A 25,626-nucleotide genomic window follows, 5' to 3' on the forward strand; every position below is an offset into this window, starting at 1 on the left:
AAAGAAAAGTCAGACAAAAACGTAATTATCCGACACTTAAAAAACTAAATCAATGTATATATGTATATATATTAATAGTTCAGCAGCTGTGACTATTTGAAAAGATACGATAACACCTTCAGCGTTTAGATTCAAATTTGGAAAGTTCTCATTTTAGAAAACCTTTCTTAATTTTGCTGTAGGAATAAGTTTAAGAATTTCAAGTAGATATTTATGTTTTGTGTTAGGATGAGTGTGGAAGAGAGTACTTGTGTGAGTGTATGTGGGACATTCGCCAATATTAAATTTTCAGATTGTAATTCTCTACAGGAACTTGCAAGTGTTCCAGCTTTGTATCGTGGGAACGAATCCACCAGTGGTTCCCCTACTAGTGGATAACGGATGTCCAAGCATGTTTGAATATGTAAGGGACAGCCAGAACGTTCGCGATTATATAGTTAAGTTACAGACGTTAAGTACAGCATAAAGTTTATTTCAATTTTTTTTTTTTGTTTTTACAAGAGAGTTTTCAGTTGCTTGTTTTAATGACGCCAATGAGCTGAGAGCAGTGGTTGGTTCTTGCTAGATTTTGACGCCAGCCGCGCCCGGAAAGTCAGTTCTGATTGGCCGTAATTCTGTACAGCCAATAAGAAGTGAGATGGTTTGCCACCTAACGCATGAGATAGAGGTGCTTGTAGAGGCAGAGAGAGAAGAAGGGTGTGGTGGACTAGCTTTCGAAAGAGCCGGTCATGCTGAAAGTGTCCGAACGCATTATGTGTAAAATGAAGTGATATTGTGACTTCTAAGTTTCGGTACAGTGATAAAGGCAGCTGGGGTTTACCATTAACTATTTGTGAAACTTTAAGAATTGAGAGATATTTTATTCCGGAGAAAATCGCGTGTATAAACTTTAAACTAAAAGCATGGCGGTACTAAGTACATTTTTGTATTGAGTATTTATGGCGAGCAAAAACTTTATGTAACGACAACCACTGAATGCCGAGTGCAAAAGAAAATAGCAGTTTATTGACTGTGTTACTCTCGTAAATTATTTCGGAATTGGATAGGAAAAGTTCTGACTGTTTGAGTGTGACGAGAACTGTGAACAGGAACTGTAATGATTTGAACACATGTTGGCTGATGACGTTGCTTAATAGCAATAAAAAAATCCTAAAGCAAGTTTAAAAGGACCTTTGAACTTAGAAATTTGAACAGCAACCCATTTCTGATTTATTCTTTAGAGTTCACAAGACTATTTTCAGCTTTTTGTATTTATAGCGGCCTCCAACGTGTAGTTATGAAATCTCAGTTTCTTCAACACTGCTTTTCTGATATCTCTTAAGCAGCTGCAATCAGGAGTTACGTGTGCAGATCTGCAGCAGTATCGACGTAGGTGGACAATTTATGTTGCAGAACCGCCGTCGATGTGCGAAAGAGCGCGTTACGTTGCACCATCATTTAATAATAAATAGTCTCAGTTTGTGGTGCTTTACTTCATGACAACCTACTTACAAGATTCTCATTTGAGCATGAAGTTAACTTTTATTTCTGTTTCAGTATAATAAGTACTTAACGTGCTTTTCAATTGAGAAGTATGTTTATATTCTAGTTTTCATACAACTACACCTTTGCCACAAAATTTTTATTCACACACACACACACACACACACACACACACACATATATATATATATATATATATATATATATATATATATATATATATATATATATATATATATATAATATGTGTGTGTGTGTGTGTGTGTGTAAATTTTGCTGTGCAGTGCTACACACCCACATATACGTGTGTGTGTACGTAAATAAAAATTTTGTACCACTGCACAGCAAAATTCCCAAAGGTGTAATTGTATGGAAACAATTTAAAATTTAAAACCTAGATACGAAATCTCTGTCTTATCTTTATGTAATCAATCTGAAATCTTACGATCTCTTCAGATCTCTTCCACGTATACCGCCATCAAATGGTTCAAATGGCTCTGAGCACTATGGCACTTAACATCTGAGGTCATCAGTCCCCTAGAACTTAGAACTACTTAATCGTAACTAACCTAAGGACATCACACACATCCATGCCCGAGGCAGGATTCGAACCTGCGACCAGAGTGGTCGCGCGGTTCCAGACTGAAGCGCCTAGATCCGCTCGTCCACAGCGGCCGGCTATACAGTCTTCTTTCATGATTCTTAAATCAAGTGTTGGCTATGATTAAGTTATGCTCTGTGCAAAGTTCTACCAGGCGGCTTCCTCTTACATTCCTTACCCCCATTTCATATTCACCCTACTACTTTTGCTTCTCTTCCTTTTCCTACTATCGAATTCCAGTCCCCCATGACTATTAAATTTTCGTCTTCCCTCACTATCTAAATGATTTCTTTCATCTCAGCATACATTTCTTCAATCTCTTCGTCATCTGTGGAGCTAGTTGGCATACAAAGTTGTACTACTGTGGTAGGCGTGGGCTTAGTTTCTATCTTGGCAACAATAATACATTCCCTATGGTGTTCGTAGCAGCTTACCCGCGTTCCTATTTTTTTATTCATTATTAAACCTACTCCTGCAATACCCCTATTTGATTTTGTATTTATAATCCTGTGTTCACCTGACTAAAAGTCTTGTTCCTCCTGCCATCGAACTTCACTAATTCCCACTATATCTAACTTTAACCTATCCATTTCCCTTTTTAAATTTTCTAACCTACCTGCCCGATTAAGGGATCTGACATTCCATGCCCCGATCCGTAGAAAGGCAGTTTTATTTCTTCTGATAACGACGTCATCCTGAGTAGTCCCCGCCCAGTGGTCAGAATGGGAGATGAATTCCTAAATGGAATTTTTTGATGTCTTCTTCTAAATACCGTTCACCATTTAAAATCTGTTAATTCCCATACTGCAGCCACAATCACTTCAGAAACTTCTTTGCATAAATCACCTGCATACGACTTTCAGCTCTGCCAATGCACTACCATTTTATACCTTGTGTTCGCCATACTACTGCATATCACTATTATATGGCTTTTCCCACCTCAGCTTAATGTGGAGTCTAACCTGTTACTTTTATGAGACTTTTTGTCTTAAATTTTTGCTTTTGTATGTCCTCACCGTAAAGAGCAGTCCTGTTGTCAATTACATCACAAACAAATATTCACTCCTTTTATTGTGATGTGTGGTACTTATTCAGATATGTGTATCCATATAACTTCCTATGATGAGGTACAACCCGGTTTGCACCCATGCGTGCATAGCACTTCAGAACAGAATATTACTTGCATCTCTCTACAGCACTTATTTGTGAATTCAAGTCTATCGAAGGAAAACGTAGATTTATACTTGTGTTGAACTGCACTTTTTGTTTCACCAGTGCAACTATATATAACATTCATTATATGCTGTATACATTGCCACTGTGAATACATTGTGTAAAGATTGTCATTATGAAGTGCTTTGATATTCTATAATGGATAGTTTATTCATACTTTGTTGATTGATAGTATCTATGCAAGTTTTTTGTGTGCAAATTTTCTGTAGATACTGTAATCTGAAGCAGCCTGCTGGGCCTGTACGCTACAATATCCAGTTGCCTGTGCTCAGCTCACAGTTGCACCATATCCCCCATTCACCCAGGGCCCTCCTTTTATTGAGCCCAGCGCGTTTGGTGGCTTGCAGGTGCATCACGCATCATGTGTCGGCCGTCGGGCGCTGGGCATCTTGAGTGGTGGATGGTGGTGTTTTCTCGTGGCTGGCATGCGTATTCCACAACACAGGATTAAATTGTAGCAGAGTGAATACCAAAACTTACCTAACGTGCATGTAGGAAAAACGACATTTGAAGGGTGTTGTTGGAATGTAAAATATTTTTTTCTGGACAAATAGGGAATAGTTCTGTAACCGTACAATGTCTAACGACCACTCGCAAATCGTTGCTGCCGAAAAAAGATCCTGCAAGCACGGGACCAACGACGACTGAAGAGGATCGTTCAGCGTGACGGAAGTGCAACCCTTCCGCAAATTGCTGCAGGTTTCAATGCTGGGCCGCCATCAACAAGTGTCTGCGTGGGAACCGTTCAACGAAACATCATCGATATGGACTTTGGGGTCGGAAGGCCCACTCGTGTACAATTGATGACTGCGCGACACAAAGCTTTACAACCTCACCTGGACGCGTCAACACCGACAGTAGCATGTTGATGACTTGAAACGTGTTGCCTGGTTGGACGAATCTCATTTCAAATTGTATGGTGCGGGTAGACATCTCCGGGTATGGAGACAAACTCGTGAATCCGTGGACCCAGCGTGTTAGCAGGGGACTGTTGAAGCTTGTGGAGGCTCTGTAATGGTGTGGGGTGTGTGTATGTGGAGCCATATAGGACCCCTCATATTTCGAGATACGACTCTGACCGGTGGCACGTACGTAAGCATCCTTTTTGATCACCTGCATCCTTTCGTGTCCATTGTGCATTCCTATGGACTTGATCAATTCCAGCAGGACAATGCGACACGCCACAAGTCCAGAAGTGTTACTGAGTGGCTCCAGGAACGCTATTTTTAGTTTAAACACTTCCGCTGGCCATCAGACTCTCCAGACATGAACATTATTGAGCCTGTTTGGGATGCCTTGCAACATGCTCTTCAGAAGAAATCTCCACCCCCCTTGTACTGTTACGGATTTATGGACAGCCCTGCAGGGCTCATGGTGTCAATTCCCTCTAGCACTACTTCAAACATCAGTCCATGCCACGTCGTGTTCCGGCACTACACGATATTAAGAAGGTGTACCAGTTTCTTTGGCTCTTCAGTGGCGTACCTAAATCAATTAATTTTCTACATAGATCAGTGGGCCTGTAAGCCGTGTACCTAAGTATCGTCATAAGGAAGGTGAACCTAGGCACTTTACAGATCGACCTCACGAGAGTGAATTTGTTGTACTGTCTTGCTTGGGGCAGTGGAAGCGTTGTGAGAGGTGGTGTTCGTCATTTCCGTCACTCGCTATCTCTGAGATGGCAGTTCGTAGCTTGACAGAAGTAGTGTGAAAGTCTTGTACCCATTAGCACCGTAAATGGCTCTGGACGTGGTAGAGTAACCCTTTCGATTGGTGAAAGTCTAGCCTTGATACATATTAGTGAACGATGACAAGTGTAACAAGTTTGCGATTTGGGCTAAATGGGAGCACAGTACACCCATTTTCAAGCGTTGAGAAGATGTGCAGTAAATTAATTGTCAGACAAGGACAATCACACTTTCTACGGGATTTTTAAATCATTTCTGACGAACCCAAGTGTTACCTGCATCGATCTGCTTGGTACACATCTATAAGCGCGGTATAGACATTGACTGAGCAAGCTGGTGCAGTGGTTAGCACACTTCCTGAGGACGATGGTACATTTCCCGATCTGCTCATCCAGGCAAATGCCTGGATTGCTTCTTTGAAAATGGCACAGCTAATTTCCTTCCCCACCCTTTCCTAACTCGAGCTTGTGCTCCATCTCTAATGACCTCGATATCGATGGAACATTAAACTCTAATCTGCGAACTTTAGGTGTAGACATCGACTCTCCCCATAATATTTCTAAATCATTTCTGATAAATACTGGCGTGCTTCCTTCAAAAAGGATTTTAGCGAGGATTTGCTGCTGCGGTTTACACTGCACTCCAAAAGCAGAGAGATTGACGACACGCATTTACACAATTTCCGTAAATTCTGCATGCAGAGCTGACGTTCAATACCTTCTAAAAAGTTCAAAGAAGGGCAACTCGTTCTGTACCATCGTGAAATAAAGGAGAGTGTACAACGGACGTGATACGTAAATTAGGATGGCAGTCATTAAGACAAAGACGCTTTTCATTGCGGCAGAATCTTCTCGTGAAATTTCAACCACCAACTTTCTTCTCCGAATTCGAAAATATTCTGGGCTGCCACTTACATAGCGAGACATAATCATCAAGATTAAATAAAAGGAATCACAGCTCGTACAGAAAGATTTAAGTGCTAGTTTTTCCCACCGTCTTTTAAAGAATGGAACCGTAGAGAAACTGCTTGAAGGTGGTTCGATGAACCCTCTGCCACGCACTTAATTGTGAATTGCACAGTGATCATGTAGATGTAGATAGACTGTCATCAGAGATCCTCAAACCAAATAAAAATCAGACTCATCCAGGCTGTTGTAGGTGCTAAACCCTCTCAATGTTTATTATTATTATTATTAGTTTTCATGGTTTTCGGTTATTATTTCTCCGTCAGTGCAATGTTCCTCTGTGCCTGGTACATTCGAGCAGCAGCAGATAACTCAAAGACTCCCTGATGCAGCATCCAGATTTCCTGTTCATTAGTGAGCAATCATCATAAACATTACGTCACTTGACTGTTAACCACATCTAAGAGGAATTAGAAATAAGTTAACACTGGATATTCTTTATTATACACTCGTCCCACTTCCCTCTCCTGCTGACTAAACTGTTACTTCAGCGCTGTTATAAGATGTAACACCTTTTATAGAAGACTTTGTTCGATAGAATCAACAGTTCGCATCGGTTCAGTAGAAGACTACAGTTTATTGTAAAATGATTAGGAATCATCAAAGACTGGTTACACTGGACGATCTATTTACATCCAGAATGTTAGTGAAAGTCCGTTGATAGTGCGCAGATGAATCACAGAGCGAGTTACTGAGGGCCCTAGTGCTTCAGCGTGGGATATCCCACGTACATCAGCGCAGTTAGTCTTTTATCTTATCGGCTGCTCGCACTCTGTTGCGCTGCGCACACGTCCCTCCTGATGTAAGACCAGCCTCTCCGCTACCCCCTCCCCCGCCCCCTCCCACGCCACCAGCCAACTCGTGCGATGTATATCAACAGGCAGTCGTTCGTGCGGGGCTACCCCGCCAGTTTCAGGCGTGCACCGCGGTTGGTGCAGTGTGTTCTTACGCTGCAGTACGTGTTGTTACTGTTGCAAGAGCTATACTGTGCTGCTAACTTGTAAGTCTCCCTGTAACTGTTGGAAAAAGCGTGCAGGAGACACTTTGGCAGAAAAGGTAAGATGCACTGGGCTAGATTATACGAATATAAATCCCTGCTACTTGAGGGAAGAATAACAATGAAGTCTCTTTTTCTTTACACTGAAGTGTGTGTACAGTCGATAAGGTAGCACTGCCGTGTTAAGGCTCTTAAACAATAACTGATAAAAGAAGCTTTTAAGACTATTACGTTCTCTGCGTATTGAGAACAACGTTATGTTCACTCATTTCAAGAAGAATTGTATATTGAATATTTTCGAGTAGCTACAAACATTAATAATAATAATAGCACTATTATCACACATCAAAGCTTTGCAGAAGTGATCAATGCTTCACTTAACTAGTAGAGCATTCTTCTGGGAGTTTGCCTGTGGAAGGAAGAAGTTTACTTATCGACCAATCGATGATGAAGACGTTCGAGACAGAGCACAAACTGGAATGGGGGAAGGATAGGAAAGGAAATTGGGTGTGTCCCATTCAAAGGAAGCATGCCCATATTTGTCTTAAGCAACTTACTGAAACAATATAAAGACCTAAACGTGGTTAGGGACTCTGTTGGCTGTGTAACGTCGCATTGTTTTCTACAGAACGTAGTATAGGAATGTTGAGATAGTACGTTTCATTACATGGTAATGAATTACAGTATCACAAAAGTTGCTACAGAATCCGTAAAAAAAACACACATTCAGAGCGCGTTCTGTCGCACCTCAATGAAAGTTACGTAATCTGTTGATTCGAGACGCTTTCGTTACCAACTTGCCTTTAGCAAAATGTTTCCTTCACAATTAAGAGTTTTTTGTTAATTAATGTCCGTCCAGTACATATTCGCGTCAAATAAAAGTCTGAATGGGAAACAGATGTATACACTCGCGAAAACTGTAACCGGCCTCCGCACAGTTTTACCGAGTCCGTATCGCGACTTTATCATGATCGATATGTGACTTCGCTGTGTACTGCGAAACTTCCTCCCATTTCTGACGCAACTCTAATGACGGGAAATTTTGAATTTTATCTTACTGCTACTTATTACGCGGGTTATGACTTAAATAGTGGCAACTATTTATTCACAACCGATACAAAAGTGTTACATGTTTGCACCTGTTACTGTCCTTCAAAGTAGTCACCAGCGTGGTGTAGAACCCGTTCCCAGCGATGTGGAAGGCGTAGTATAGCGTTAGCACAGCCTGTTCTGTTAATGGTGCGAATGGAGCGGCCTATTGCCTGTCGAATCTCTGGAACGGTTGTGAAGCGAATGCCACGAAGTGGTTCCTTCATCTTCGGAATAAAATCAGAGTCACAAGGACTTAAGTCCGGGGAGTATGGTGGATGGTACAGTACTTCCCAGTCCCATCGACCGAACAGAGCAGCCACAGCTTGCGCTGTATGCGCCCGCGCATTGTCGTGCAAAATTATGGGTGGGTTGCGCAGAAAGTGTCGCCGCTTCTTTGGCAAAGCTGGTTGCAGGCGATGCTCCAAAAACGGACAGTAATACTGTGCATTGACGGTCTGCCGTGGAGGAACATAATGCGTTTGGAAAACACCATCACATCGAGAATCACCATAATTTTAGACCGCTCCATTCGCACCATGAACAGAACAGGCTCTGCTAACGGTATACTACGCCTTCCACATCGCTGGGAACGGGCAACGGGTTCTACACAACGCTGGTGACTACTTTGAAGGACAGTAACAGGTGCAAACATGTAACTCCTTTGTATCGGTTGTGAATAAATAGTTGCCACTATTTAAGTTCCAACGCTCTTATATAGCGGGCAGTGCTGTACCTAGTTTTTTCGGTCGGTACTTCAGTCTAGTGACTGACCTTACAGCCACATGAATGAAAGCGCAATAAGAGCACCATAAGCAGTGTCCGCCATCTTCTACAGTTGTTGTTGTTAGACTGATTTTGTGTTTTGCGCAGCATTTGTAAATATTTCGCGTTCAAAGTAAGTAAGTGCTGAGTATATTAAAGATGTCTGAAATACATTGCTAATGTTTCAGGTACGTACAGAGTAAAATGCTATCTATTTTTAGAACTGTAACAATACGTGGACAGTTAAGCCATGCAACAACCTTGAAACATAAGGTCTTTTACGTGGACCAAGCGATATTTGCAAATGAACTAAGTTTCTTAAAAATTTTATCTGTCACGAAATTGTAATTTCGGTACTAGGCGCTGCAGTCCGGAACCGCGGGACTGCTACGGTCGCACGTTCGAATCCTGCCTCGGGCATGGACGTGTGTGATGTCTTTAGGTTAGTTAGGTTTAAGTAGTTCTAAGTTCTAGGGGACTGATGACCTAAGATGTTAAGTCCCATAGTGCTCAGAGCCATTTGAACCATTTGAAATTGTAATTTGTTTTAGTTTCCAGCAGTTTCTATTTCAAAATGTAGGAGGGCATGTTGACTCGGAATTTTTTATTCTGTCCTCGATATCGGTTGAGGTATTACATGTCATGCGTATAACTCGGTCGACTTTCTCGCTGCGCTGACGCAGACTGCAGTCGTCTGCCTCTAGACCGCTCCGAATTATAGCGTGTAACGTGGCGGCGTCCAACAAATATGTCGGTGCGTGAGAAACAACGTGTTGTAATCTAGTTTCTAACCGCTGAATGCGTACCTCCAGTTGAAATCCATAGAATAACGGAAGCTGAGTGACTGCATCGACAAAAAGTATAGTGAGCGACGTTGGATTGTTAGAGCTCGTAACAAAGGAATCGATGGCGCTCACCTGTGTGTCTGTGACGGAGCTTGGGGTGGACAACCACGTACGGCAACCGACGATACTCATCGGAATCTGGTTGATCAACTCATCTCAGAAGTGACACAGACACAGGTCTCAGCTAAGTGTGACATACCACGAGAGCGTGTACAGTCCATCACTGCACAACTGTGGTACAGAAAACTGCGTGCATTAAGTGCGTGTCTCAGTGTTCACTCCTGACATGAAACAGAGCGGACTGGACACCTGCGAGTTTCTTTAGCGTTTTTAGCGTGAGGATGAAAAGTTCCTTGAAAAAATAGTGTCATGTTATGACAGTTGGGTTCATCATTTTCACCCCTAAAATAAAAACACCAGTGGAGTACCGACACAAAGGTCACCGACGGCAATAGAGTTCAAGACCAGCAAAAACCGTGACTCTACTGGGGTCAGTGAAAGATGACCTAGGCCTTAGAAAACCAGGCGTTTATCAAATTCCCTGTCAGTGCGGAAAGTCATACATTGGGGAGACAGTCCGCACTGTAGAAGAGAGGTGCCGCGAACACAAGTGCCACACCGAATTACGCCAGGCCACTAAATCAGACGTGTCTGCCCATTGTATAAAGACTCTCCATACTATGGACTACGAAAAAACAAAAATACTCTGTCAATTCTCCTACTTCTGGGACTGCGTTATTGAAGACGCCATCGAAATCCGAAAAGGACGATCTAATTAATAAAGACAGCGGCCTTCAACTTGGTCAAGGTTTGAACCCTGCACTCAGCCTGGAGAGAAAGATGCGGTCCCAGAGATCGAGGACCACCCCCGACGGCGGCGGCAGGCAGACTGCAGACCCCAGTTCAGACTCAGGCGCCGCTTCCCCCACCACCTCCAGTAGCCGCCGCGCCGGCCGCACCAAAGACACCAGTAGAGGAACGGTGGAGGGGGTAACGGCTAGTGTATATATAGGGCGCCGAGAGGAACAGCACAGCATTCGTCAGGAGCCACCTGAAGATGGCAGCGTGTACGTCTGCCGAAATATTGTGGAGAAATTACGACGCTACCCTGTCGGATACCCGAGAACAGTTCAACTAAGTTCAGTTTGCTGACGCTAAATATATAAAAGACCTGGTGCTACACAAGAAAGATAAAACGTGTTTACATGATTAACAGCTATGAATACCATCCATATATACCATAAAATATTTTGATGTAGTATCGACGTCAAACTAAACATGTAGGTAGATAGTAAGTGCTGGTGATGATGAGAATGCGCCTGGTACTTATTCAAAGAAACTGAGGCCAGCAGAGGCCACTATAGTGTGGTACATGATTAACCATTATCGCAACTGTAATGGTTAAAATGTGGTATGCGTAGTCATTAATTAAAATTACTTCACATGGCAAAACGAGCGTCTGACAATAAAACATGTACTGCCGTACTGTACGTGGAATTAGATCCATACTCAGTATCCACATACGAAGTGCAAATACTAATGATGTGAAGCTCCTAGCCTAGCAAAATAAAACATACAATTGTGTAAATGCCAGTATAAACAGTATAAGATTAAAATCAGATCTACACTACTGGCCATTAAAATTGATACACCACGAAGATGACCCGCTACAGACGCGAAATTTAACCAACAGGAAGAAGATGCTGTGTTACGCAAATGATAGCTTTTCAGAGCATTCACACAAGGTAGGCGCCGGTGGCGACACCTACAACTTGCTGACACGAGGAAAGTTTCCAACCGATTTCTCATACACAAGCAGCAGTTGACCGGTGTTGCCTGGTGAAACGTTGTTGTGATGCCTCGTGTAAGGAAGAGAAATGCGTACCATCACGTATCCGACTTTGATAAAGGTCGGATTGTAGCCTATCCCGATTGTGGTTTATCGTATCGCGACATTGGTGCTCGCGTTGGTCGAGATCCAATGACCGTTAGCAGAACATGGAATCGGTGGGTTCAGGAGGGTAATACGGAACGCCGTGCTGGATCCCGACGGCCTCGTATCACTAGCAGTCGAGATGACAGGCATCTTATCAGCATGGCTGTAACGGATCGTGCAGCCACGTCTCGATCCCTGAGTCGACAGATGAGGACGTTTGTAAGACAACCATCTGGACGAACAGTTCGACGACGTTTGCAGCAGCATGGACTGTCAGCTTGGAGACCATGGCTGCGGTTACGCTTGACGCTGCATCACAGACAGGAGCGCCTGCGATAGTGTACTCAACGACGAACCTGGGTGCACGAATGGCAATACGTCATTTTTTCGGAGGAATCCAGGTTCTGTTTACAGCATCATGTTGGTCGCATCCGTGTTTGGCGACATCGCGGTGAACGCACATTGGAAGCGTGTATTCGTCATCGCCATACTGGCGTATCACCCGGGGTGATGGTAAGCGGTCCCATTGGTTACACGTCTCGGTCACCTCTTGTTCGCATTGATGGCACTTTGAACACTGGACGTTACATTTCAGATGTGTTATTACGACCCGTGGCTCTACCCTTCATTCGATCCCTGTGAAACCCTACATTTCAGCAGGATAATGCACGACCGCATGTTGCAGGTCCTGTACGAGCCTTTCTGGATACAGAAAATGTTCGACTCCTGCCCTGGCCAGCACATTCTCCAGATCTCTCACCAATTGAAAACATCTGGTGAATGGTGGCCGAGCAACTGGCTCGTCACAATACGCCAGTCACTACTCTTGATGAAATGTGGTATCGTGTTGAAGCTACATGGGCAGCTGTACCTGTACACACCATCCAAGCTCTGTTAGACTCAATGCCCACGTGTATCAAGGCCGTTATTACGGCCAGAGGTGGTTGTTCTCGGTACTGATTTCTCAGGATCTATGCACGCAAATTGCGTGAAAATGTAATCACATGTCAGTTCTAGTATAATATATTTGTCCAATGAATACCCGTTTATCATCTGCATTTCTTCTTGGTGTAGCAATTTTAATGGCCAGTAGTGTATAAAATGAAATCTTGCATTATGACAAATCAACTACCGCAACCGTAATTGTGAGGTAATTAACGAAACATTAACTATTAATTAACAATTAAACAATCGATAGTCGATAGTACGTTCGGAGTGGGATCTCAGTGGCGGCTCGTTGTGGCCTCTCTGTGGCGGAACTTCTGGAGGAAGGCCCAGTCTGCGTATGGGGCGCTCGACGCTGCCCAACCCACTAGGTTTCTGAATACACCAAAGTAAGCATTTAGGTTACACCCATTCTGTTCATTCGGCAGTAATTCCGGCATTTTATGTGTACATAAATCTCCGTTTCCTCGAGTAGATTCAGTAACCCCCTTTGGCTCCCTATGCAATACTTTTACGTTATTCTCTATGTTTCATACTGGATGTTTTTCTCTGTCCAAATGTGTACCGAAAGCGCTCTTACTTTGGTTATACGTATGCTCTCTAAAACAAGTCTTTAAATTGCTTCCTGTCTGATCGATATAAAACTTGTCACGTTCTTGGCAGCTGATATTATGGACACCAGATTTCAAATATTTGTTACTGTTGTTGCCAGCTTGTGACGTAGCGTACAACCAGTTGTGCATTTCGTTTGAAATACAATTTTTATTTTCGTTTTTCTGAAAGACTGTGCAGTTCTGTCGGAAAATGCACCATTGTGCGTCATAGCCACAAACTGGTTGCTCTCTGGTTCTGTTGTCTCCTTGTCACATATTCACATATTTTTGATTTCTAGTTTATTATAAAGTTTCATTATATCACGATCCTTATATCCGTTTGCCTGTGGTGCTTGTCTAATCACGCACACACAACCACACTCATTCTCATCATCACCAGAACTTACTATATACCTACTTGTTTACTTTGATGTTGATAGATTATAATCATGTAAACACTTTTTATCTTTGTGTAGCACCGGGCCTTTTATAGATTTAGCGTCAGCAAACTGAACTTAGTTGGTTACACGTCGTTTTTGTTTGAAACAGATCTGAAGATGGCAGTAGCCGAAACCGGTAATAGTGAAGTGTAAAAGTTTCTGTGATCAGGACGAACCTGTAAAATAAAGTGCGAAAATATGATCACCGACTCATTTTCAGTCTTTGTATTCCACTGAAAAATTCGGAAAATTGTGAGGTAGCAGAGGCTGTTGCAGTCTCGATTCAAAAGAGAACGCGCAGATGACGAGCAAAGTTTGGTAGAAACTCGTTCGTCTGAAAAGTGATTTGCACGAAGCTTACAACAGCTACCACCATCATACGTAGCAGAAGGTCTGACAGAGAATCCGAGAAAATTCTGGTCCTGTATAAAATCGCTAGGCGGGTCTAAGACTTCCGTACAGTCACTTGTTAACGAGGTTGGTGTGGCAGTTAAGATATCGAAACGAAAGCCGCGGTTTCAGGTTTATCATTAAAGAAACCGTTCACGTAGGAGAATCGTACGAACATACCGTCGTCAACCATAAATCAGACTCTAGTATGGACGACATAGTAACAAGCATCCCTGGAGTATTGAAACAACTGAAATAATGGAAAACAAGTAAGTTGCCAGTTCCGGACGGAATCCCACTTCGCTTTTACAAAGTATTCTGCGGCATTGACCCCCTACGTAGCTTGCATATATCGCGAATCTCCCGCCCGGAGCAAAGTCTCAAGCGACTGGAGAAAACACAGGTGGCCTTGGTGTATAGGGAGGGCAGAAGAACTAACCGAGAAGCTTATGTCCACGAACCAGCACGGTTTTACAAAGCATCGATTGTGCGAAACTCAGCTTGCGCTTTTCTCACATGATATACTGCGGACTATGGCTCAGGGACAACAGGCAGATTCCCCATTCATAGATTTCTGGAAAAGTTTTGAAACGAAGCTCCGTTGCAGACTTAACGACGGTATGAACATACGGTATAAGTTCCCAGATACGTCAGGGCTCGAAGACTTCTTGACTAAAGAACCCAGTATGTCGGCGTCTTACTGTTGAGAGACAAGGGTATTACAATGAGGCCGCATGGAAGTGTGACAGGAGCACTGTTATTCTTTAGAAACATAAATGATTTGATGGACAGGGTGTTTGCTGGATGCAATATGACTTACACAAAATGTATAGTTGGTATAATGAATGGCAGCTATCTCCAAATGCAGAAAAATGTAAGTTAATGCGGATAATTACGAAAAACAAACCCTTAATGTTTGGATACAGCATTAGTAGTGTCCCGCTTGATTTAGTCACATCGTATGAATATCTGGGAATTACGTCGCAGAGTGACATGAAATGGAACAACCATGTTAGGGTTGTGGTAGGGAAGGCGAAATGCCGACTTCGGCTCATTGGGAGAATTTTGGGAAAGTGTGGTTCACCTGTAAAGGAGACCGCGTATAGGACGCTGGTGCGGCCTATTTTTGAATGCTGCTCGAGTGTTTGGGATACGTACCAGGTCGGATTAAACGAAGACACCGAGGCACTTCTGAGGCGAGCTGCCCGACTTGTTATCGTTAGCTTCGAACAAAGGTGCTACGGAGATGTTTTGGAAAATCAAATGGGAACACCTGGAGGGAAGGTGAAGTTCTTTTCGAAGAAAGCTATTGAGAAAATTTTGAAGGACCTGCATTTGAAGCTGACTTTACAACGATTCTACCGCCACCAACATTCAATGCGAGTGAAGACCACGAAGATACGAGTAATTAGGGCTCATACGGAGGCAAATAGAAGCTGTTTTTCTTTCGCTCTCTATACAACTGGAACAGAAAAGGAAATTAATAGTAGTGGTACAGAGTACCCTCCACTACGCATCTTACGGTAGATTTCGGAGTATAAATGCAAATGTAGATGGCAATAACAACTTCTCCATTTAGAATAACAGACTATTTTATATTTTATTTCGGTAAATCCTGAGCCACGTTTTTGTTTCCTTTTATGGGTACAGAAGCACTTTCTTGCTCTTCTGTTGATATGCACATATCTCATTCGTGAGATTCCACTATGGTACACAAGTGTTCATTTTGTATATTTTTGGTGGGAATGATTTCTGCTATTCTATTGTGTTCTGTCCATTTCACTTACGGCTACACTAATTTCTCGCCGAATTGGGTATGTTTTATCTCTCCAGTTACTGTGATAAAATTTCTCTGTAATATCAACGCAGAAATCCTTGTCACTTAGTACAACTTTCCGTCTGATTATCTTTCAGATATGAAGATGATTGAAGTTTTCCGACCGAAACTATTTATTTTATTATTGTTATCTAACTGCGATCAAGACAATTTAAAGTTTCGTACAATTTTTTAAAAATATTTTTGATAGTAGAAATATGTTTGAGGTCGCTTCTCCCCACCTTGACAATGTCACTTAGTAATTAGAAACTTTTGGTCTTTTGTGTAAGTTTAAATTTACCACAATTTCGTTTCTTCACTGAGATAAAAGCCCCGGGAGTAGACAACGTTCCATTACAACTACTTGCAGCCTTGGGAGAGCCAGTCCTGACAAAACTCTACCATCTAGTGAGCAAGATGTATGAGACAGGCGAAATACCCTCAGACTTCAGGAAGAATACAATAATTCCAATCCCAAAGAAAGCAGCTGTTGACAGATGTGAAAATTACCGAACTATCAGTTTAATAAGTCACGGCTGCAAAATACTATCGCGAATTCTTTACAGACGAATGGAAAAACTAGTAGAAGCCGACCTCGGGGAAGATCAGTTTGGATTCCGTAGAAATATCGGAACACGTGAGGTAATACTGACCCTACGATTTATCTTAGAAGCTAGATTAAGGAAAGGCAAACCTACGTTTCTAGCATTTGTAGACTTAGAGAAATCTTTTGACGGCCGGCCGAAGTGGCCGTGCGGTTAAAGGCGCTGCAGTCTGGAACCGCAAGACCGCTACGGTCGCAGGTTCGAATCCTGCCTCGGGCATGGATGTTTGTGATGTCCTTAGGTTAGTTAGGTTTAACTAGTTCTAAGTTCTAGGGGACTAATGACCTCAGCAGTTGAGTCCCATAGTGCTCAGAGCCATTTGAACCAAATCTTTTGACAATGTTGATTGGAATACTCTCTTTCAAATTCTGAAGGTGGCAGGGGTAAAGTACAGGGAGCGAAAAGCTATTTACAATTTGTACAGAAACCAGATTGCAGTTATAAGAGTCGAGGGGCGTGAAAGGGAAGTAATGGTTGGGAAGGGAGTGAGACAGGGTTGTAGCCTCTCCCCAATGTTATTCAATCTGTATATTGAGCAAGCAGTGAAGGAAACAAAAGAAAAATTCGGAGTAGGTATTGAAATCCATGGAGAAGAAATAAAAACTTTGAGGTTCGCCGATGACATTGTAATTCTGTCAGAGACAGCAACGGACTTGGAAGAGCAGTTGAACGGAATGAATAGTGTCTTGAAAGGAGGATATAAGATGAACATCAACAAAAGCAAAACGAGGACAATGGAATGTAGTCGAATTAAGTCGTGTGATGCTGAGGGAATTAGATTAGGAAATGAGACACTTAAAGTAGTAAAGGAGTTTTGCTATTTAGGGAGTAAAATAACCGATGATGGTAGAAGTAGAGAGGATATAAAATGTAGACTGGCAATGGCAAGGAAAGCGTTTCTCAAGAAGAGAAATTTGTTAACATCGAGTATAGATTTAAGTGTTAGGAAGTCGTTTCTGAAAGTATTTGTATGGAGTGTAGCCATGTATGGAAGTGAAACATGGACGATATGTATTTTGGACAAGAAGAGAATAGAATCTTTCGAAATGTGGTGCTACACAAGAATGCTGAAGATTAGATGGGTAGATCACATAACTAATGAGGAAGTGTTGAATAGGATTGGGGAGAAGAGAAGTTTGTGGCACAGCTTGACTAGAAGAAGGGATCGGTTGGTAGGACATGTTCTGAGGCATCAAAGGATGACCAGTTTAGTATTGGAGGGCATTGTGGAGGGTAAAAATCGTAGGGGGAGACCAAGAGACGAATACACTAAGCAGATTCAGAAGGATGTAGTTTGCAGTAGATACTGGGAGACGAAGAGGCTTGCACAGGATAGAGTAGCATGGAGAGCTGCATCAAACCAGTCTCAGGACTGAAGACCACAACAACAACAACTGAGATGAAAAATCCCATTGTGAATTTGGATTAATCTTTCTGAAGCACACTGCATACTATACTAGCCACCACCTACGCCTTTAGGTAACTAACCTGTATCAGTACACAGATGCCCAATGAAGACTAAACTATGATTTGTTACACAAAGGTTTTTAATCAATCCTAAATAGTGCCTCTACAGACTTCAAAAGGATGGTGGAATAGTAGCACTGTAATTTAATTTTTGACCAGATGAGATACATATCTGATGAAAGTCAAAGTTACATAAGTTCTGTTGTTTATTATAAGTCGGCACACAAAACGAGTGCGGTAGTTGGACTGAAATACAACACGAAGATGTTTAATAACGTTCTAATCACTGACAAATTGACACAAGAATATGAAAGAGGTACCAGAAAATATGGCTGGCGGAAATTCAAGACAAGGAACCGAATAGTTTGGTTACTACATTATTAGCACACTGAACGGTTTCTGCGATTTGATGATAGTGATTTGCAAAATTTGAGTCCGAAAAATCAGGCATGCCAGAGGGGTGTCTTTCTCCTGTACATTAACACTCTAAGGTTTACTGAGTACATTGCGACCTGCACAAGACGAAGCCGATTGTAGATCTCACCTTTTCTTTAGAACAAAAATCAGCATGTTGCGTTGTCCTCCAGCGCTGGAGTCAGTGGCCACTGTATCGGCTGTTATGCCTCTGAATCGCGAAAAGCTATCTAAGGCAAACTTCCATCATCCTCCAGTTGGAGCTGCAAAATGAATTGTGCGAGCAGAATTCAAAGTGGTCCTCTCAGTAGCAGCGGAAGAAGTGTCCTTAGTCCCTTCTGTCTTCCCTCGCAACATCCGCCCCTTCTTCGAGAGACAGTGCTAGCCTCTAATGAGCAGTCATCCAATGACAACTGTAAATTCTCTTGGAGCGTCCTCCCACTTCTCAATAATTTTCCACAACTACTACATCAGACCTGGTTGAACAACGAAATTCCCGGCTTTTTGCGCCCAGAGGCCTACAACGGAAGAAACCAATTTGTTTTGGCTCTGTCCTGTCGGTGCCTCAAAGGAGCGCAGTATTGTGTTACAGCAAGTTTCTCGCAACCCTTCTGAGACTCGTATTCGCTTTATGTATATGAGGGGCCAAATACAGCTGTTTTTGGGATAAAAAAGTTGCAGTCTCACCTCACACCTCGCCTGCCTTGTTGTTCCGAGAGTATAGAGCCATAAATACCTGTAGCTTTCACAGAGCCTGCCACCGGTACATTGCTCTCCTACTGGAGGATTGATGTCGTCTTCTCTGCATTCTCCGCCCGAGGCTCGTAGCTGCCCGCCTTCTGGGACCATTACTCTACTTTGCAACGCCCTCACCGCAGAAAAACGCCTTAGGAACATGGGAGCGGCAGCCGTCTCGTGCAGGATTGCAAAGACTTCTCTGAGGCCGTCCAGACGCCTGGAGCGTTGCCTGCTGTCTGCATTGTGTCGGCTTGCAGTGCGCGTCCACACATCGTGCCCGGTAGCTCAGTGGTGCCGGCACGGTAGCTCAGCGTGTTCGGTCAGAGGGTTACGTGGCCTCTGTAATAAAAAAACTGAGTTAATCGATCATCGACGAACTTAAAGGGATGTCTTAAGACGTCCGCCCCGAGCAGACGCAACGAACAAAAGCGAACAGAATGAGCTTAAAAAAGAAAAAAGAAAAAGTGGTCAGCGCGACAGAATGTCAATCCTAAGGGCCCGGGTTCGATTCCCGGCTGGGTTGGAGATTTTCTCCGCTCAGGGACTGGGTGTTGTGTTGTCCTAATCATCATCATTTCATCCCCATCGATGCGCAAGTGGCCGAAGTGGCGTCAAATCGAAAGACTTGCACTCGGCGAACGGTCTACCCGTTATTTATCGTGCCCAGTAGACCCAACAGCCTTCGGTGAATGCTATCCTACCTCCCATCAGCGTCACCTTTTACAACCCGCATTAAGTTAATGGTGCCCATCGCCAAATTTGATCTGCTGTCTGTGAAAATGCTAGCTGAGCCAAACGAAATTCTCAAGAAATAAAACGCCTACAAGTACTTAAAGTAGTGGCAATCACTATCGGATAATCTTCAACAAAAATAAACGAATATGCTATTTTTAAAACGTATTAATTCTATCCATATTTCACATATATAATTTGCATCAAATATCAGTAATGTGAAAGTCGACGACACCAACAGGTTCGCCACCTTTCAATACTAATCAGCAATCAGCTTGTGCTTATGTAACAGTTGCTGTCAGGTATGTGAGAATAATTTGGGCTCTCCAAGCTACAGAGTACTGGTAAAACCGAGTCCACTACGGTGTTATGGTTACTGAGTGAATGTCGTCATAATGTCTTTTACAACTTGATATTTTATAAGGAGAAACAAGCTCCAGAAATGAAGTTTTTGTTACGAGAGTGCTTTCGAACCCTTGTAAATGTTCGTGTACGCTGGAACAGACTAACACGGCCGTTTCTCGCACACTTTTTCCAGAGCATGGTCCCGGACTGGTGGACGCTGTGCTGGTCTGTGGTGTCGGGCGTGCTGGTGCTGGCCGCCCTCCGCTGGTACCGCCACCACACGCACTTCTCGCGCCGCGGCCTGCCCCACGCACCGCCTCTGCCCTTCGTCGGAAACATGCTGGACATGGCGCTCGGCAGGAAGTCTCGGGCAGATCTCTCGATCGCACTGTACAACAGGTTCCGGAAATATCAGTACGCAGGAGTCTACTTCTTCGGGACGCCCTTCGTCATGGTGACGGATCCAGAGATCATTCGCACCATTACCGTCAAGGATTTTGATCACTTTACCGACCACAACGACATGATCAACGCTGACAGCAACGACAATCTGCTGCAGAAGATGTTAATCTCCTTGAACGGTAAAATTAATAACGGCAATTCCTTTCTTTCAGTTCCCATCGTTTATAAGAATAACTTCCATTGCTACGAAAGTTTTTCATGTCATATAAACTTAAGAACAGTAGCCATAAAGTCTTTCAAGCTGGTTTAGACTTATAAAAACATACTGGCCAGATTTTCGTCCTGATCCGAGCGAGGGTGCTGCCGAGGGTTGGGTCACAGACAAAAATCACCCGTTTGGCCAAGTGTGAGGGAGTCTTTAAAAGGTGTCTTATAGTCCCTTTAGTAATGCGCTGGTGAGGTACACACCAAGAATGGGACGGGCACTCTGGAGAGTAAAACAGTATTACAATTATTCAGATAGGCCTGAAAAATCAGGATCACTATTCTGACGGATGACGCCTACAGCTGGCAATAAGTATGTCTACCAGCTGCCATGTTCTCGCAAGAGCTGTCAAGTGCAAGCACAGAAACAGTGATAACCATTCAGTTCCGACATTTTATACAGGATGATGCACTGATGTAAAAAACTTTCTGGGATTATGGAGGAGGATAAATGCATCAATTTGAGGCAACGACCAAGTCGAAAGTTATAAGCGAAAATCATTGATACGTGTGACAGTGAACTACACATAACGGTGCAGCTGTTGCTAAGATTGTAGCATACGCGAATTTCAGAGGTGGTAGTATGAACAGAAAAAAGAAAAAAATTTCCTAGTAAACATGGCCTCTACAATTCATATCTTAAGGACTATGAGCACTTATTAACTTTAGATACTGTGAAATATCTCATCTACTGCAACATCTTTGCTTCATATTTTTGCTATGTGGTGGTATGGACCAAAACAAGGAAAATATGATCAGTAAATATAGGTTCTAAGGTGAATACCTTAAGATCTAAGGGCTCTAGATCAGTAGAAGAGTAGTGTTTGACAGTATCGAAAATGAAAATGTGCTCATAACTCTGAAGATATGCATTTTGGTGCTCATGTTCAATAGCCTTTTTTCCTGTTTTGGTCCCCACCCCACCTGCAGCAGCACCGGAGCTTGTATTCCACTGTCAGAGGTATCAGAGCGATTTGGGCTTATAACTTTCAACTCCCTGGTTTCTGGATCTACATCTGCATCTACATCTATACTCCGCAAGCCACCTGACAGTGTGTGGCGGAGGGTACCTTGAGTACCTCTATCGGTTCTCCCTTCTATTCCAGTCTCGTATTGTTCGTGGAATGAAGGATTGTCGGTATACTTCTGTGTGGGCTCTAATCTCTCTGATTTTATCCTCGTGGTCTCTTCTCGAGATATACGTAGGAGGGAGCAATATACTGCTTGACTCTTCGGTGAAGGTATGTTCTCGAAACTTTAACAAAAGCCCGTACCGAGGTACTGACTGTCTTCCTGCAGAGTCTTCCACTGGAGTTTATCTATCATCTCCGTAACGCTTTCGCGATTATTAAATGATCCTGTAACGAAGCGTGCTGCTCTCCGTTGGATCTTCTCTATCTCTTCTATCAACCCTATCTGGTACGGATCCCATACAGCTGAGCAGTATTCAAGCAGTGGGCGAACAAGCGTACTGTAACCTACTTCCTTTGTTTTCGGATTGCATTTCCTTAGGATTCTTCCAATGAATCTCAGTCTGGCATCTGCTTTACCGACGATCAACTTTATATGATCATTCCATTTTAAATCACTCCTAATGCGTACTCCCAGATAATTTATGGAATTAACTGCTTCCAGTTGCTGACCTGCTATTTTGTAGCTAAATGGTAATGGATCTATCTTTCTGTGTATTCGCAGCACATTACACTTGTCTACATTGAGATTCAATTGCCATTCAATGTACCATGCGTCAATTCGCTGCAGATCCTCCTGCATTTCAGTACAATTTTCCATTGTTACAACCTCTCGATACACCACAGCATCATCTGCAGAAAGCCTCAGTGAACTTCCGATGTCATCCAGAAGGTCATTTATGTATATTGTGAACAGCAACGGTCCTATGACACTCCCCTGCAATACACCTGAAATCACTCTTACTTCGGAAGACTTCTCTCCATTGAGAATGACATGCTGCGTTCTGTTATCTAGGATCACGGTCCATTTCCTCCAATTGATATATCTGCCCCTCTCCATCACACAATTCCCTACAGAATCACACGTACTTCTTCTGAAGACTGAGGGATCCATTATTGCGGCCAAAGTTCCCTAAGTTTACACGAGCATCAGGCACTGAAGATAAATTATCTGAGTAAATGCAGTCTGGATTCTGAGCTGTTCTCCGAGTGACCCTAGGCTGAGAAAACTTGGGATGAGAGCTTAGTGCATAACTGAGACGCTGACCAAGTTCAGAAAGTGTCCGACTGACCATGAGGACTGTGTCTTGTGGTTCTGCCAAATTTCTTCTTCAACCTCGCCTGTTCCTGGCGTGGCGTGATGTCGAATGATCCTTGCTTTTCATTGGACGCACGTTGCCCCTTCTGATCTTGTGTGTTTCACAATGGAGAGATCTGCTCTTTGTCTTATTATATCTCGTCTAATTCTAGGCATCTCATTGGCTTCCAGTGACGCAGTGTGTTCCACGGACCGTCTCTTTTTCACGCAACTCTTGCTTTCTCACCATAGTGGTATGTTTGCTTCTGCTGGCTAGGCGGAGCTCACAGTACATCGGATCATTTAGCTAACTGCAGACCCTTTATGCACTGTCTGTATGGCGTTATGCAACCCCTATGAGTCAGTCTTTCCTTATGATTCTGTCGCATTTTTAATCGCCTTATATCCCAAAGATTTTACTCTAATGATTATGTCCACCTTCATTTCCTAAGGACCTCACCTCTATACCAGTAAGTGATGAAATGGGAGTGGAACGCTGGATATCAATTTTTCCAAGGTCAATCTGACATACTTCTTCTTTATTACATTCAGAAACAAAAATCTGATGTAAATCTACGGGTGATATTACAGTGCCTGGGTTATTCTGAATTACGATGCAAAGTTCCTTCGGACACGCAAGGCTGCAATCCGGCTACGAGTACCGATCCGGCTCAAATTTCCATTGTCATTCCGTTCTACAGCTGATTGCTGTCAATATTCGGAACTGCGAATCAACGGTGATTGTCGCGTGACATCCACTTGTTGGTCGGTATGCGGACGGCCTCTTCACGCAGCAACTACTACAGGGCCTTGAGCAAAAGCATGCAGATTTACAGTATCGTCCCTCGCTGTAGCCTTGAGTTGCATGAAATTAAAACATGTTCAGGAAGTGATTCAGAGCTCTTTTTGTGGCTGTCAACAAATGGTCGTGAAAGGACAGGGTATTAACTGGTCACCTGAAGATATTGCAAAGGCTGCAACTTTCCGTTACCTATCTATGACCATTCTTTGCGTAGCACCGTTCCCCAAAGAATTAAGACTTTGATTTTGAGCCGCAATGCGGGCGCAATCCTGTCAGGTAGCACATCAAAGAATGAGAAAGAATTTGATACATTAACTGTTAATATACTGGCGGAAACACGAACTATGACTACAGAAGCGTCATCTTCCGAGAAGCAAGACACTTATTGTGTAAAGGGAACTGAATACGATAGCAAAAAAGTTGCAGACACGGTTTGAGAGGTGGAAAACATATTTGAGAATTGCATCTAATAGGAAGCATCACATTGAAGGAAAATATAGAGCAGTTAAAGAAGATTGCAGGATATTTTGCTTATAAGTTTAAACGTTAATTAGCACATTTATGTTGTGAAATAACTGATCACTTAAATGTTTCAGGAAAGAACTGGTTCCAAACAATTTCAAGTGGATCTTTAATTACGCTAACTGAAATATTTATGGAATTCGCTTTGAAAATGAAAAGAATTTCAACAATAGCACAGCAGTTCATTTTGTTGGGTTAAAGGACATAAATAAAAAGTATCCAGGAATGTAGGAATTACTGCAGTGTGTCTCGTAAGGACTCGAACTTTCATTACAACGAAAGCTATCAACGAGAAAAAAATGCAAAGGTAGTAATCGAACTGAGAGTGGGCAAAAGACGAAAACTGAAAAAATGAAAAAAAGTTGAACCGTAACTTTCCAGAATATAAAACTAAAACCGGTTAATGCAATTAAAGACTTTTAAACGACATTTTTTCCGAATTACAGGTCTATTTGAGCCTCTTCACCCAGAAGAAAGCAGTGCTGGCCGAGATGGTGAGAGGGGCTGACGTCCTTCGGAAACTTTACACCAGCGTTTCACCGATCTTAGAAAATACAGTCTAACTAACATAAAACTTAATAATGGACCAGTCCTAGTATCCGTCGTCGATAGCAAGCAACCAGCTAGGCACAAAGCAACCTTAGTTACGCTTAGTCCTTACCGGAAATACACCACGCCGACGCAAAGCAGACTCCTTATTGCGGCGGTGTGCCGTGCAAAGTTCATCTTCTTGTATTAGAGGTGTGCAATTGCCAAGTCGTATCTCGGCAATTAGAACACATATAACCACTTCGCCGTCAACAATGTCATCATCTGCAACAAACCAGTGAACACTCGGGATGGACAACACCACTCAACAACGAATTACACAGACCTGTCCGGACCTTCGTATATGGTCGACAGGTAGCGGCGGCTAACCCGCCATCGACAGCGCCGTCCCATATAAGCGTGCAAAACACGGCTGACAAACGAACCGCGAAGTAGCGAAAGCAACTATTTCCGTCGCTGGCTAAGGCGCGAATTCAAACCAACCGGCACACTCCGTTAATACGGATACTTCCTACTGACTTTATCGCGTGAGGACTTTTCCTCAGAAATTCTGTCTCGGTACTAATCTTATGTTATTCCAGGACTTGCCTAGTTCTACTGACTACACGACATTCTGCACTCGGATTCAGTGTGAAGCAGTGGACAACATCTACTGCTCTAATCAACATTCAACATTACATGTTAGATCTTTAGGCTAGGATTTGGAATCAGAGTGTGTTTTTTCGAACAGTGC

The 25,626-nt window shown here is 43.0% G+C and overlaps 1 protein-coding gene across 1 annotated transcript in view; it reads left to right on the forward strand.

The window, feature by feature from the left end:
• The window catches only part of LOC126237538 (uncharacterized), a 219,592-nt gene that overhangs the window by 67,491 nt on the left and 126,475 nt on the right, over positions 1-25,626 (forward strand). Inside the window, exon 2 of the mRNA XM_049947724.1 lies at positions 20,280-20,667. Coding sequence (XP_049803681.1) covers positions 20,280-20,667 — 388 coding nt within the window. The remainder of the gene's footprint in view (positions 1-20,279; positions 20,668-25,626) is intronic.

The sequence above is a fragment of the Schistocerca nitens genome, chromosome 2 (assembly GCF_023898315.1).
Source record: "Schistocerca nitens isolate TAMUIC-IGC-003100 chromosome 2, iqSchNite1.1, whole genome shotgun sequence".
Classification (NCBI taxonomy): Eukaryota; Metazoa; Arthropoda; class Insecta; order Orthoptera; family Acrididae; genus Schistocerca; species Schistocerca nitens.